General features: G+C 40.3%; 2 protein-coding genes across 3 annotated transcripts in view; one reads left to right on the top strand and one right to left on the bottom strand.

Moving 5' to 3' along the window:
• DCAF13 (DDB1 and CUL4 associated factor 13) overlaps positions 1 to 1,110 on the bottom strand; it is a 20,378-nt gene extending 19,268 nt beyond the window's left edge. The window contains exon 1 of the mRNA XM_060681874.2: positions 807 to 1,110. Within this exon, the coding sequence (XP_060537857.2) occupies positions 807 to 876 (70 nt within the window). The 5' untranslated portion in view covers positions 877 to 1,110. The remainder of the gene's footprint in view (positions 1 to 806) is intronic.
• SLC25A32 (solute carrier family 25 member 32) lies at positions 1,085 to 12,942 on the top strand. 2 transcript variants are annotated; one of them, XM_087890823.1, is made up of 8 exons: positions 1,103 to 1,466; positions 3,977 to 4,127; positions 7,591 to 7,676; positions 8,212 to 8,372; positions 8,844 to 8,957; positions 10,850 to 10,995; positions 11,079 to 11,153; positions 11,998 to 12,124. In XM_087890823.1, exons 1-7 carry the CDS (start codon positions 1,271 to 1,273, stop codon positions 11,137 to 11,139), a joined length of 915 nt encoding a protein of 304 aa, XP_087746949.1. In that variant the 5' UTR covers positions 1,103 to 1,270; the 3' UTR covers positions 11,140 to 11,153; positions 11,998 to 12,124. The 2 variants fall into 2 exon arrangements, with proteins under 2 accessions (XP_034278041.1, XP_087746949.1); XM_034422150.3 differs by lacking the exon at positions 11,079 to 11,153 and having other exon boundaries at positions 1,085 to 1,466; positions 11,998 to 12,942.

Genomic DNA, 12,942 nt, shown 5'->3' with positions numbered 1-12,942 from the left:
ATTGCCTTTTTTTTTCTTTTTCGGTGAGTAACCCAAGATTATCCTGGAAAATAATTTTTCCCCACCTTAGATTTACAATCAATTTCTCAATGGTTTAATGGGGAGTCCGATTTGGAGTCCGATTTACGGAGACTGCCTGGACAAGTCCCTGAAGTTTTGTAGACAAGATTTTTTTCCCCCAAAAAAGTGGTTTGCCACTGCCTCCTTTTTAGGGCTGAGAGATGACTGGCTCAAAGCCACCCAGCTGGCTTTGCACTTGAGGCAGCACCAGAACTCCCACTCTCTAGCCTTATATACCTTAACCATTACAATCAATTTACATACACCATCTTTCAAATCCTAATAATGGCGACACCCACCCAAACCCCCAAGAGGTGAACTCCATCGATGGCACCTCACTATCTAAAAACGGGACCTAGTAGAGAGCCGTTCAGGCGGAAAGCTAAATCCAACCTGTTAATTCTCCAGGTAGGAAAAAACAATTTTTTCCTCAGCCTGAGGGGAACTGAGCCAAGCGAGAAAGTTCGTAACGAAAGCAACAGGTCACTTCATAATTCCGATTAATCCAGGGGTCTCCCACCTTGGCAAGTTTAAGACTTGTGGACTTCAACTCCCAGAACTCTGGGAGTTGAAGTCCACAAGTCTTAAACTTGCCAAGGTGGGAGACCCCTGGATTAAACTGTAGCCATTTAGGAGCGCGCCCCCCCCGCCCCACACACACTGCTTGGACTGAGGCGCCCTTGCCGGTTTCCTAGGCAACGACCCTCCCTCATCCCGCTCCCCCCCCCTTCTCTTCTCGCGCTCACCCCGCTGAATGTCCTGCTTGGTTTCGCGCACATAGTCGTCCGGGTTCCTGCTCAGAACCTTCACCCTCATTTTCCGCCCTCGGGGGGGGGGAGTCAATTCGCCTTCCGAAGACCCCACCACCACCACCACGTGTGGAAAAGGAAAAAAAACTCCCGGAAGGACTTCCGGATCGAGGCGCTACCTCAGGCCGAGGCCCGAGAGAACCTTAAGCAAAAAGAGTTCTGTGTAGTAAAGCGAAAAGAAGCCGGCCGCCCCGCGCGCTCACGTGACTCCTAGTCCCGCCCTCGCGGAGGGCCCGGCTGTGAATGGTGCCGGGTGATTGGAGGATCAACTGTGAGCGACTGCGGGTTGCTGCCTATAAGAAGGAAGCGGAAGGGAAATATAGTGTCTACGGGTCTCGTGCGGGGTCTTTTTTCTTTGTTTTCCTCCGTCCTGTCGGCTGCCTTTGCTTCTTTCCCCTTTCATGAATTCCACCGCTGTGCCAGGCGTCCCGAGTAAGCTGGCGGGCTCTGCTGCTTCCCCCTCGGCTAACTCGGCCCCGGCGGCAAAGTCTTTGTTCAGGCACGTGCGCTACGAAAACCTGCTGGCCGGGGTGAGCGGCGGCGTTGTCTCCACGTTGGTCCTGCACCCGCTGGACTTGGTCAAGATCCGCTTCGCAGGTGAGCTCCTCTCCCCTTCCCTTCCCTCCTGCCAAAGAAGCGGGCGTTAAATGGGCGCAGCAGGGTCGTTGCTGGGGGGAAGGTGGGGGTGGAAAGTATGTAGAGTAGAGTAGAGTAGAGTAGAGTAGAGTAGAGTAGAGTAGAGTAGAGTAGAGTAGAGTAGAGTAGAGTAGAGTAGAGTAGAGTAGAGTAGAGTAGAGTAGAGTAGAGTAGAGTAGAGTAGAGTAGAGTAGAATACTTTATTGGCCAAGTGTGATTGGACACACAAGGAATTTGTCTTTGGTGCATACGCTCTTGGTGTACATAAAAGAAAAGATACGTTCATCAAGAACCATAAATTGCAACACTTGATAGTCAGAGGGTACAATAAGCAATCAAGAATCAATATCAATATAAATCGTAAGGATACAAGCAACAAAGTTACAGTCATACAGTCATAAGTGGGAGGAGATGGGTGGTGGGAACGATGAGAAGATTAATAGTAGTGCAGACTTAGTAAATAGTTTGACAGTGTTGAGGGAATGATTTGTTTAGCAGAGTGATGGTGTTCGGGGAAAAAACTGTCCTTGTGTCTAGTTGTTCTGGTGTGCAGTGCCCTATTGCATTGTTTTGAGGGTAGGAGTTGAAACAGTTTATGTCCAGGATGTGAGGGGTCTGTAAATATTTTCACAGCCCTCTTTTTGACTCGTGCAGTATACAGGTCCTCAATGGAAGGCAGGTTGGTAGCAATTGTTTTTTCTGCAGTTCTAATTATCCATTGAAATCTGGTTTTTTCTTGTTGGGTTGCAGAACCAAACCAGACAGTTATAGAGGTGCAGACTCAATAATTCCTCTGTAGTTTGGGCAGTTTGAGCTTCCTGAGTTGGCGCAGAAAGAACATTCTTTGTTGAATTGATAATAATAACTTTGATTGTCACTGCACAACATATGTTGAATGAGATTGGTGGAGCTCCCTCAGTGCACCCCCCCCAATACAATACAACTCACAGTGAAGACAGAAAATCCCTAACCCATTAAATCATATTAACAAAACATCCAGTCCTATTGCACCAGTATGAACATGTTACACATTGTGCCGGACCTACATGTCCATCATACTACGTAGTTATGATGTTATTTCTCATTCAGGAGTCTGGCAGCCCACAGATAAAAACTGTTCATGCAGCTGGCTATGCTTCTATATCTCCTTCCTGATGCTACAGGTAGTCCTCAACTTAGGACCACAATTGAGCTCAAAATTTATGTTGCTAAGTGAGAAATTGGTTAAGTTTTGCCCTATTTTATGACCTTTCTTGTCACAGTTATTAAGGGAATCCCTGCAGTTAAGTTCATAACATGGTTGTTAAGTGAAGCTGTCTTCCTCATTGACTTTGCTTGTCAGAAGGTTGGGAAAAGGTGATTGCATGACCCTGGGACACTGCAACTGTCATAAATGTCAAGCATCCCAATATAAATCACATGACGATGAGTATTCTGCAATGGTCTTAAGTGTGAAAAATGGTCATAACTCACTTTTCTCAGTGCCGTTGTAACTTTGAATGGCCATTAAATGAACTGTTGTAAGTCGAGGACTACATGTACTTGGAAGGACAACATATAAAGGAAAGAACTACTCACACTATGCATCCTCTTTACTAGAAATTGACAGCACTTTGATATGACAGGTCATCACTGCCCCAATTGTACTTCTATCTTCTCCATTAATGTATGTATGAGCCTGGGTGGTGCAGTGGTTAGAGTGCAGTACTGCAGACTACTTCTGCTGCCTGCAGTTTGGCAGTTCAAATCTCCCCAGGCTCAAGGTTGACTCAGCCTTCCATCCTTCCCAGGTGGGTAAAATGAGGACCCAGATTGTTGAGGACAATATGCTGACTCTGTAACCACTTAGAGAGGGCTATAACGGACTGTGAAGCGGTATATAAGGCTAAATGCTATTGCTATGTATGTCACCAAATACTGAATCTGATCTTTGGTTCATTTAGTTTTATTATTCCACTTTAGCACACTAGGCAGCTATTTAAGATAATCTTTTAACTTGAGTCCAGATACTGAATTTTCTGCATAAAAAATGCTGTTCCAAGAAATTCTTTATTACCTGGATGTTTCTCTGTTAAATGAATTTAGAGATGTAGGAATGGATGATACATCAGCTGCTTTTTCTGCCTGTGGAAGAGATGCTGTGGACATTGCTAACTATTAGGGAATCAGGATGAGATGCTGTTAGTGTAATTTATGGAGACACATAAAATTGGAGTTTTGTTTTCACCAGGAGGGGAAAAAACATACTGTGGTTGTCTTAGAGCAGGGGTGTCAAACTCACGGTGTCATGGCGGTGTCACATGAAGTATCGGGACTTTTTTCCCCTTCGTTAAACTGGGTGGGGACAGAGCCAGCATGTGATGCATCCAGCCCGCGGGCCGCGAGTTTGACACCCCTGTCTTAGAGAGTCACATTGATCATTGATTCAAGAGCATACAGTTTTCAAACTGATTTCCAATTCTTTTGTATAGTGAGTGATGGCTTGGAGCTGAGACCAAAATACAATGGTATCTTGCATTGTTTGTCAACCGTCTGGAAACAAGAAGGATTACGTGGTCTGTACCAAGGAGTGACTCCAAATGTTTGGGGTGCGGGTGCCTCTTGGGGTCTGTATTTTTTCTTGTAAGTTGAAGCTGTTTAAATGTCTCCCAGTTAATCTCAAAACTTTTTTCCCCATTTTTTTTCACTTCCCCCACAGATTAAATATGTTCTAGGCTTTAATTAGAAGATTTTACAGCACTAATCTAATACTTGTCAGTGGCCTATACTTGGTCTCACTGCTGTGGATTATTCTTTCCCAGACAATATCAAAAGCTTACCTTACTCTTATGAACTCTGATAATGCTAGACCAATATTTCTCAATCTTGGTAACACTGCTCTAGATCATTCAGTAATTTTCATACAATTGGGGGCTTTTAAATTTCTCTCACTAAAGTAGCTGTCAGGAATCATTGCCCAGTGGTTGAAAGGCAACTTGTGCGACTGATTTTTCTTTTCCTTTCCTCCTCCCCATAGCCTCATGTACTCCCCAAGATCTTCTCTGGAGTCTTATCTAAGATTATCGTTTCTATCATTTATTTATTTATTTATTTAATTTTCTCCCGAAGGACTCAGGGCGGTGAACAGTCAAAATAAACATATATATAAAATGTGAATAGAAGCAATAAATAATAATTAAGTCAATTTGGCTTATCAGTTAAGGTAGGATCTTCAGAATAAAATTTACACAATTAGGAAAAGGAAAGAAAAAAATTAATTATGCCAGCCCGTCTTGGTGAAAGAGGAAGGTCTTAAGTGCCCAACAGAAAGTACGAAGATCTGGGATTATTCTTATCCCTGGGGGTATCCTGTTTCAAAGGGTAGGTGCCCCCACAGAGAAGGCTCTCCCCCTGGGAACCACCAGTCGACATTGCTTTAGTGATGGTACCCTGAGGAGGCCCACTCTGTGGGAGCGTACTGGTTGGTGGGAGATTATAGGTTGCAGAAGGTGGTCTTGTAGGTACCCAGGTCCTAAGCCATGGAGCACTTTAAAGGTAAGAACCAACACCTTGAAGTGCACTCAGAAGGCCACTGGGAGCCAGTGCAGCTTGCGTAGGAGAGGTGTTACATGTGAGCGCCATGTCGCTCCTAATATCACCCACGCAGCCGCATTCTGGACCAGTTGGAGCCTCCGCGTGCACCTCAAGGGGAGCCCCATGTAGAGAGCATTACAGTAGTCCAGTCGAGAAGTGACGAGGGCGTGAGTGACTGTGCATAAGGAGTCCCGATCCAGAAAGGGTCGCAACTGGCGAATCAGGCGAACCTGATAGAAAGCTCTCCTGGCCACAGCCGTCATATGTTCTTCTAAAGACAGCCGCGTGTCCAGGAGGACACCTAAGTTGCGAGCCCCCTCCGTGGGGGCCAATGTCTCGCCCCCAATAGTCAACAATGGTATCAGCTGGCTATATCGGAACGCCGGCATCTACAGCCACTCGGTCTTGGAAGGGTTGAGTCAGAGCCTGCTTCTCCCCATCCAGATCCGCACAACTTCGAGGCACTGGGACATCACTGCAAGGGCATCTCTGGGGTGGAGATGTACAGCTGAGTATCCTCAGCGTAAAGATGGCACTGCACCCCAAAACCACGGATGATCTCACCCAGCGGCTTCACATAAATGTTGAACAGAAGAGGTGAAAGGACCGACCCCTGCGGCACCCCACAAGTAAGGTGTCTTGAAGTCGACCTCTGCCCTCCTGCCAACACAGACTGCGACCGGTTGGAGAGATAGGAGGAGAACCACTGTAGAACAGTGCCTCCCACTCCCAGCCCCTCCAGTCGGCGCAGCAAGATACCATGGTCGATAGTATCAAAAGCCGCTGAGATATCTAATAGAACCAGATAGAGGAGCAGCCCCTATCACAAGCTCTCCAGAGATCATCAACCAATGCGACCAATGCCGTTTCAGTGCTGTAACCAGGCCTGAAGCCGGACTGGAACGGATCTAGATAGACAGTTTCATCCAGGTACTGCGGGAGTTGCTGTGCCACCACACTCTCAAGACTGATCATACAAGATCATACAAGACTGCATGGGAGAGCAGAAGCAGGTAGTGAGGGATGTTGCAAGCTCCTGTCCATGATTTCAGATAATTTCTCTCTTTGCATCACATCTGTATTAGAGCTATGTATCATTTTGGACTGAGCTCCCAAAAGGGTGCTTTGGAACATGTGGGGGTACTAACATAGCACCTCTCTGCAACTCTTTGAAATATTTTTCTAGGAAAAGATAAAGCTGCATTTTAGAATTGAAAACAGTGCTATGTTTGCATCCATGTTCTCTCCAAAACATTTTTTAGAACCAAATCTGAAACACTGCACAGCTCCTATCTGTATATAACACAGCACTGCTGTTTAGGATTGTGTCTTGATCACCTGGAAATATTTATAGCTTATACCAGGAACTTCAACAGGGAAGAAATGAAGAGAAGCATCAGTTGTGTAAACTGCCTTCCCATTTATTGGCCACTGAATATAATTAAAGATTGTCAAATATCCTCATCTGTTGGGCTTTGGATTGTCACTTTCAATACCATTTCCAAACCTCCTACTTTGGCACAAATATATTGAGAATCCCATGTAAGTGAGAGCAGGCTATATCTTATTGTCCATCAAACACAGCAAAATATGAAAAGCTTTTTATCAAAGGGCATAGGGTCAGTTTAAAAAAGCTATTCACAGTAACCGGGCATGTGTGAAATGGCCATTTAATTTAAGACTCTGTTTGGTGAGTTTATATTCTGATTTCCAGTCCTATAAGATCAATATACACAAACCTGGGATCATACAATGGCATGCAAACATTCAAATTCCCAAAATTGCTAATCAGCAAGATGGTAAATAAGCAAAAATTAGGGTTATTTAAATCTTACCTGATTTTGTATTAAATTTATACAGCAACCCAATAGATGGTGACTTGGACAGCCTACAAGAATACATTCCCAATTAGAAAACCCAGTAAACTCCCCCTTCCCCCTGGCAACAACATCCACTTGATGGGCTCCATATCAACCTGGGATCCCCAGGTCCACTGACAAAGCCCTTTTGAAACAGTATGAGGGGGGACAGGAAGCTGGTCTTACCTCTGCAGGGATGACCTTCCACAGGGAGGGAGCCACAATGGAATAGGCTCTTTTCTTAGCCCCATAGGTAGACATTCTTGATAGAAGGAACCCATAACATACCCTGCCTTCCCAATCTGGTGGGTCAAATAGATGTATTGGTAAAGGACAGCCCTTCAGATACATGACTCCAAGCAACATAGGGCTTCAAAGGTGATAACCAGCACCTTGAAGTGGATCCAGAATTAAATTGGCAGCCAATGAAGCTTTGCAAGTGAGGCGCCATCTGTACAAGTCCAGACTTGCACAGGCAAGTAGATAAAGAGTTCTTAAAAACTCAAAAGCCTGCATGGTGTTTTAGGATATTCCCATAATATACTGGTATTTTTCTTAACAGTCAATATGCCTCAACTTTACTGAAACAGGTTATTTTAATGATTGTATAACAAGTAATCTGGATTTGCTAATCTTCATATTTGATTCTTTAGCTACAATGCTATTAAAGCCCACAAGACAGAGAATAAGATGGAAAACCTTGGAGCAATTGAACACCTAGTGTCAGCAGCTGAAGCTGGTAAGAAATATATGAGCTATTTGTAGCTATACAAATGTAGCTATTTGTACCTATAGTATATTATATAGTATGCTCTACTTTGTTTCTGTTGAGTTATATTTAGTTCAGAAAATAATTTTGAACATCTAAAACTGTATTTTTGTCCTATAGAAAGTACAAATACTCAACTTGCTGAGTATTAGATCTTTAAAAAAAATTATTTTCTCTAACACTTTCTTAGAAATTCTTATCCATACTTCCTGAACACAATACAAAGACACCACAAATGTACTCCCAGTTTTACAATACAAGTTATACTGAAATCCATATATTAAATGAATTTTCCTTCCAGGAAAGTTGATTTAGGTTTATAATTGTAGTTCTATAAAACTGTTTGGTAAATATTTGCTACGTAAGTATAGATACTGAGGTTTTTGCAAATTGAATGCATAAACTCCATGTGATGCATAAATCAGAAATTTTCAAATTATGTTTGAAGTGCTCTCTGTAAAGTAAGATGCTACCATTGATAGGATTTTCAAATTATATTTAATAGGAGTGGTGACTTTGTGTATTACAAACCCAATATGGGTAACCAAGACTCGGCTTGTGTTACAATATGAAGCTGGTGCTGACTTGTCAAAGAAGCAGTACAAAGGAATGTTTGATGCTCTTATTAAAATATACAGGCATGAAGGTATACGTGGACTATATAAGGTAAATTAATTAGGCTGGTCAAGAGTTCTAGTATTAGTACTTTATTATTAAATATCCTGAACAGTTATTGCATGGGTTTCGGTGAAAAAGATTTGTTGCTAAACTTCAGTTCTCATTCATGTATATTTGGGATGTCTAAATTGCAATAAAGAGTTTATTCATTTTATTTTTTAAAAATTATTAATACTTGTAGAATGCACATAATTGAATCATTGAAAGATTGAAATTAAATAATTAAAGATAGGTTGAAATTTAAATTTAGAAAATGACTAGGATAAACTGGTGCTTACATCAGTATGGCCTTTATGGAATTCATAAAGCAGACTGAATCTTTTCTATACAATATATAATTTTGACCATTACATCACTGTATTGTATGTGTATTGGCAATGCTGGATTTTAAACTTATAACTGTATAATTGATATGATCTGATGGGTGATTTTTACATTTTTTATATTTAACTGTTTCAGGGATTTGTGCCTGGTCTGTTTGGAACCTCACATGGAGCCCTTCAGTTTATGGCTTATGAAGATTTAAAATCCCGATATAATAAATATAAAAATAGACCATCACATGTGAAACTGGTAAGGTAATTATAAATTATAAATTAGAGGCATCTGCTTTACATAAAATAAAATGTTAGGGCTGTGCAACACATTCAAAGGATGCATCACAAAGCATCATAACTTGAAATGTTTAAGTCAAACATGTTTTCCAGAAGACATGAAGGGGTTAATTGGAAGGCTTTCCCAGGTCATCACTGTGTGTGTGTGTGTGCGTGCGTATGTATGTATGTATGTAAAGCTGATTCAATATATGTATATTTATGTATGTATACTTATGTATATGTATATTTCATGTACATTTTCTTGTTCATTAAGATGTCTCATAGAACTCAATCTTCTCATGTTTAATTTGATACTGCAATAATTTGGTGTGTGTCTCAAGAACTGAAGGATATATTTGACATAAAAGTGGCAGTTCAACTTTATTATAGGATAATTATATAGTATGATTTATTTATTTGATATGGTACAACAGTTTGGTAAGCTGTCAGTTACGTGATTAACTGGAGTAAATTTCATGTACTTCTTATACATTTTAATGTATATGTAGGAATTTGTAAAAAGGAGGGCTCCATTGGTTGGTTGTTTCTTTATTTGTAGAGGTAAACATTTCAAACTGTTTATCTCAGATTAATATTACAATAAATAATAAAAAAAAATATCATCCCAAAGGTGCTTTTTCAAAAGGCAACTGGACTTTGTTTTTCCTTGAAGACATTTAGCGTCTCATCAGAAAGCTTCCTCAGTTCTTAGTATCTAAATGTCTATGGAGAATCTCTGAGAATAATAGACATTTTAAAAAACTATATTTTTTATACCATATATGGAAGAAGATAAACACTGTTTAAGTGATAATTAATTACCTCAGCATTGGACAGGTGCTTACAAGGATCCTATATAAATATTTGTAAAAAGGGAGATTCTCATGACTGTGGCTCTTGCTTGAGGTTTGCCGATATGAAGAAGAAAAACTCCAAGAACTTGGATCTCCTGTACCTGTCACATATAACCAGGTCAGGAAATATTGGTGCCAGGTGTATTCTGTCCTTGCCTGATTTGGTATGTAAACATTGCAGGCTTACACTAGTTTTGCATAAGGAGTGCCCAATTTGAAGTAGGTCAAATTAGTTGGATTAGAAAAGAAAGTGGGCTGGTAAATTATTAACATTTTGAAGGACAGCTTCCTAAATTTTATCTTAATTACTCTTGCATACGACAGTGTATTTTTATCTATCCTGACTTTCTTGTTTATTACTGGATATACCAACTGATGCCATGGCAAGAGTCTCATTCTTTTTCCATCAAGATTTTGCTGCATTTCTGTCATTAAAGGCTGAAAATCATATTTTGAAGGTATAATGTTATGAAGAATAGTGGATTTATCCATGGGGCATGGTTAAAAAAAAGTGTATTATGTTATAATGGAAAGATGGTGCTGCCTTGGATTATTGTCTTGGATTGATATGTACGCCTGTCAGTTTTTGAACTACCTATCAAAATAATGAAGAAAGTTACCAACATTACTTGACATAGCCAGGTATTTAGTGCCGTATTTAAACATGAGCTATTGCAGATACTGTACATGTGGTGTTTTTCTCCTTTTTAAAAATTTCGGTATGGTCAAACAAATACCTAAAAGACCACATGCACTGGCAATTTGGGAAAGAGAAATTGCAGTAAGCTTTCCAGAGGGCGTAGTTACCTCAGGTTTGAGTAAGGGTGCCTCACCCTCATCAGTCTTTTGTAAAGCGTCTCTGCCACTGCTTTGCACAGCTGTGTAAACTATCAACATGACTTTGGAGCAACATTTGTATAGACTGACAAAGAGAATACACTGCGGAGTTAAAAATGGTACATTTCTTTGATTTTGCGAGAGTTGAGAACTAATATTGGTTCCTTTCCATTTTTAGAACACTTTAGAATATATTACCATGGCAGCAGCATCCAAAATATTTGCAGTCACAGCAACATACCCGTATCAGGTTGTGAGGGCACGTCTCCAGGATCAGCACAACAAATACTCTGGAGTACTTGATGTCATCCATAGGACATGGAGGTAGGCCTGGGAATGAAAACCTAGTAAGATTCTTTTTCTATCCTAACCTTCATTTTTTTAAGATTATTAAATATTTATTTCAGAGGGAAATGTGGAGATTTCTGCATTGGAATTAAAGCACAGAGCTGTGAACATTCCCCTTAGAACTATGAACCAGGGTGAGAAGATTTTCTCAGGTTACAACAGAGAGAAAGAGGAAAAGCCAAATATCTGACCTTATTTTTCTCACTTTTCCATTTATTTTCCTTCTGTATAATAACATTTAGAATATAAGCCTATGAATACGGACAGAGTTTTTACATTGGGAACCTAGCAATACCAGTCACCATCCAAATATGTGCAAATACCTTTTAATGAGATATCAGTACATGTTTATTTCTACCTTCCTGAAATCAAAATTTATCTAGGAATTATGATTTAACATTTCTATATTTGTAAATATAAAAATCCTATAAAGAATTAGTAATGAACTGTGATGGTACAGTGATTAGAATGCAGAATTGCAGGCCAATTCTGCCAACTGCCAGCAGTTTGATTCTTACCAGCTCAAGGTTGACTCAGCATTCCATCCAGTGGTGGGTTGCTCCCAGTTCAGTCCAGTTCTGTAGAACTGGTAGTAAAACCGGCGGGAGGCTCCACCCACCCGCCACGACATCATGGGTGATCTGTGCATGCGCAGAAGCACGCACGGTCCTGTTGCAAACCAGTAGTAAAGATAAGTAGAACCTACCCGATTCCATCCTTCCGAGGTCAATAAAATGACCCAGGTTGGGGGGCAATGTGCTGCCTCTTGTAAACCACTTAAAGGGGGCTATAAAGCGCTATGAAGCAGTACATAAAGTGCTAGTGCAACTTACATTCACAGTCCAGTTTTCTGCAGTGGATAAATTGACAATAATCCAGGAATACAGTAAGAATAGTATAAAAATAACATTTGAGTTTGTTGAAGCAATTTATGAACCAGTTGGAAGTTTTACAGAAATCTCTTCTGCTTTTCCACAGGAAAGAAGGAGTTCGTGGATTTTATAAAGGAATTATGCCCAATGTAATACGAGTCACTCCTGCATGTTGTATCACCTTTGTAGTATATGAAAAAGTATCTCATTTGTTACTTTGACTTAATAACAAATGAATATTGACTCCATATATTGTTCTGCACCCTTTCAGTGAAGCAGGAATGCCAACACCTGTCTGGCATAGATTTTTTTTTTTTCTGGATTCATATTTGTCAGTTTCATTTGTAATACCTTTTAAATGGACCAAGGTCACCCACAAGTTGGTACATTTCAGATATATTTTATATTGATCTTTGTAAGTATCTCAAAATAAATTGTTCACATTATCATCCTCAGTGAATTTTCCTTTTACTCCCTAGTTAACAAGGCTTAATATGAATTTTTTAAAAAATGAACAGGACTACAGTAATACAAGTAGTCTTTGTTTAGCAATTGCCTTTTCAGCAACTATTCAGTTATGACAGCACTGAAAAACTAACTTTATGACGGGTCTTCATATTTATGACTGTCTCCATGTCCCAGAGTTATCATTTGTATGCTTCACAGCTGGCTTCCAACAAGCAGAGTCAATGGAGAACCTGGAAATAAAATTGCAAGTCATAGTCACATGACATCTTGCTTAACAGCTGTGGAGGAAATTGACATTCTAAGTCCAATGTGGTCATGTGATATCTCACTTAACAACTGTCTCATTTAGCAAAGAAATTACCGTTTCCAGTTGTTATTAAAAGAGGGCTATTAGTAATGCAGTAACATTTTGCTTGATAAGCAAGACTTTCATGTTTTTCTTATTGTTATGAAATTGGGACTAAAACTAAAGGTCTGAAATAGTTAAATCAATATTTATAATTAAACAATAATTATATGACATAGGAATGAATAAATAGCATAACAATTGTTTGCAAGTAAAAATATAGCCATTACTCATTTC

Source organism: Pantherophis guttatus, chromosome 3 (genome assembly GCF_059756535.1).
Source record: "Pantherophis guttatus breed Tessera chromosome 3, ASM5975653v1, whole genome shotgun sequence".
Taxonomy (NCBI): domain Eukaryota; kingdom Metazoa; phylum Chordata; class Lepidosauria; order Squamata; family Colubridae; genus Pantherophis; species Pantherophis guttatus.
Note: the sequence above shows the minus strand (reverse complement) of the source record. Positions and strands in the feature narration are given on the sequence as shown.

Excerpts from the sequence above, each read along its gene's own strand:
- SLC25A32 (XM_034422150.3), top strand. The coding sequence starts at position 1,271 with ATGAATTCCACCGCTGTGCCAGGCGTCCCGAGTAAGCTGGCGGGCTCT. Across the intron at positions 4,128-7,590 it reads TGGGGTCTGTATTTTTTCTT|CTACAATGCTATTAAAGCCC; the intron begins GTAAGTTGAAGC and ends TTGATTCTTTAG. Across the intron at positions 8,373-8,843 it reads GTATACGTGGACTATATAAG|GGATTTGTGCCTGGTCTGTT; the intron begins GTAAATTAATTA and ends TAACTGTTTCAG.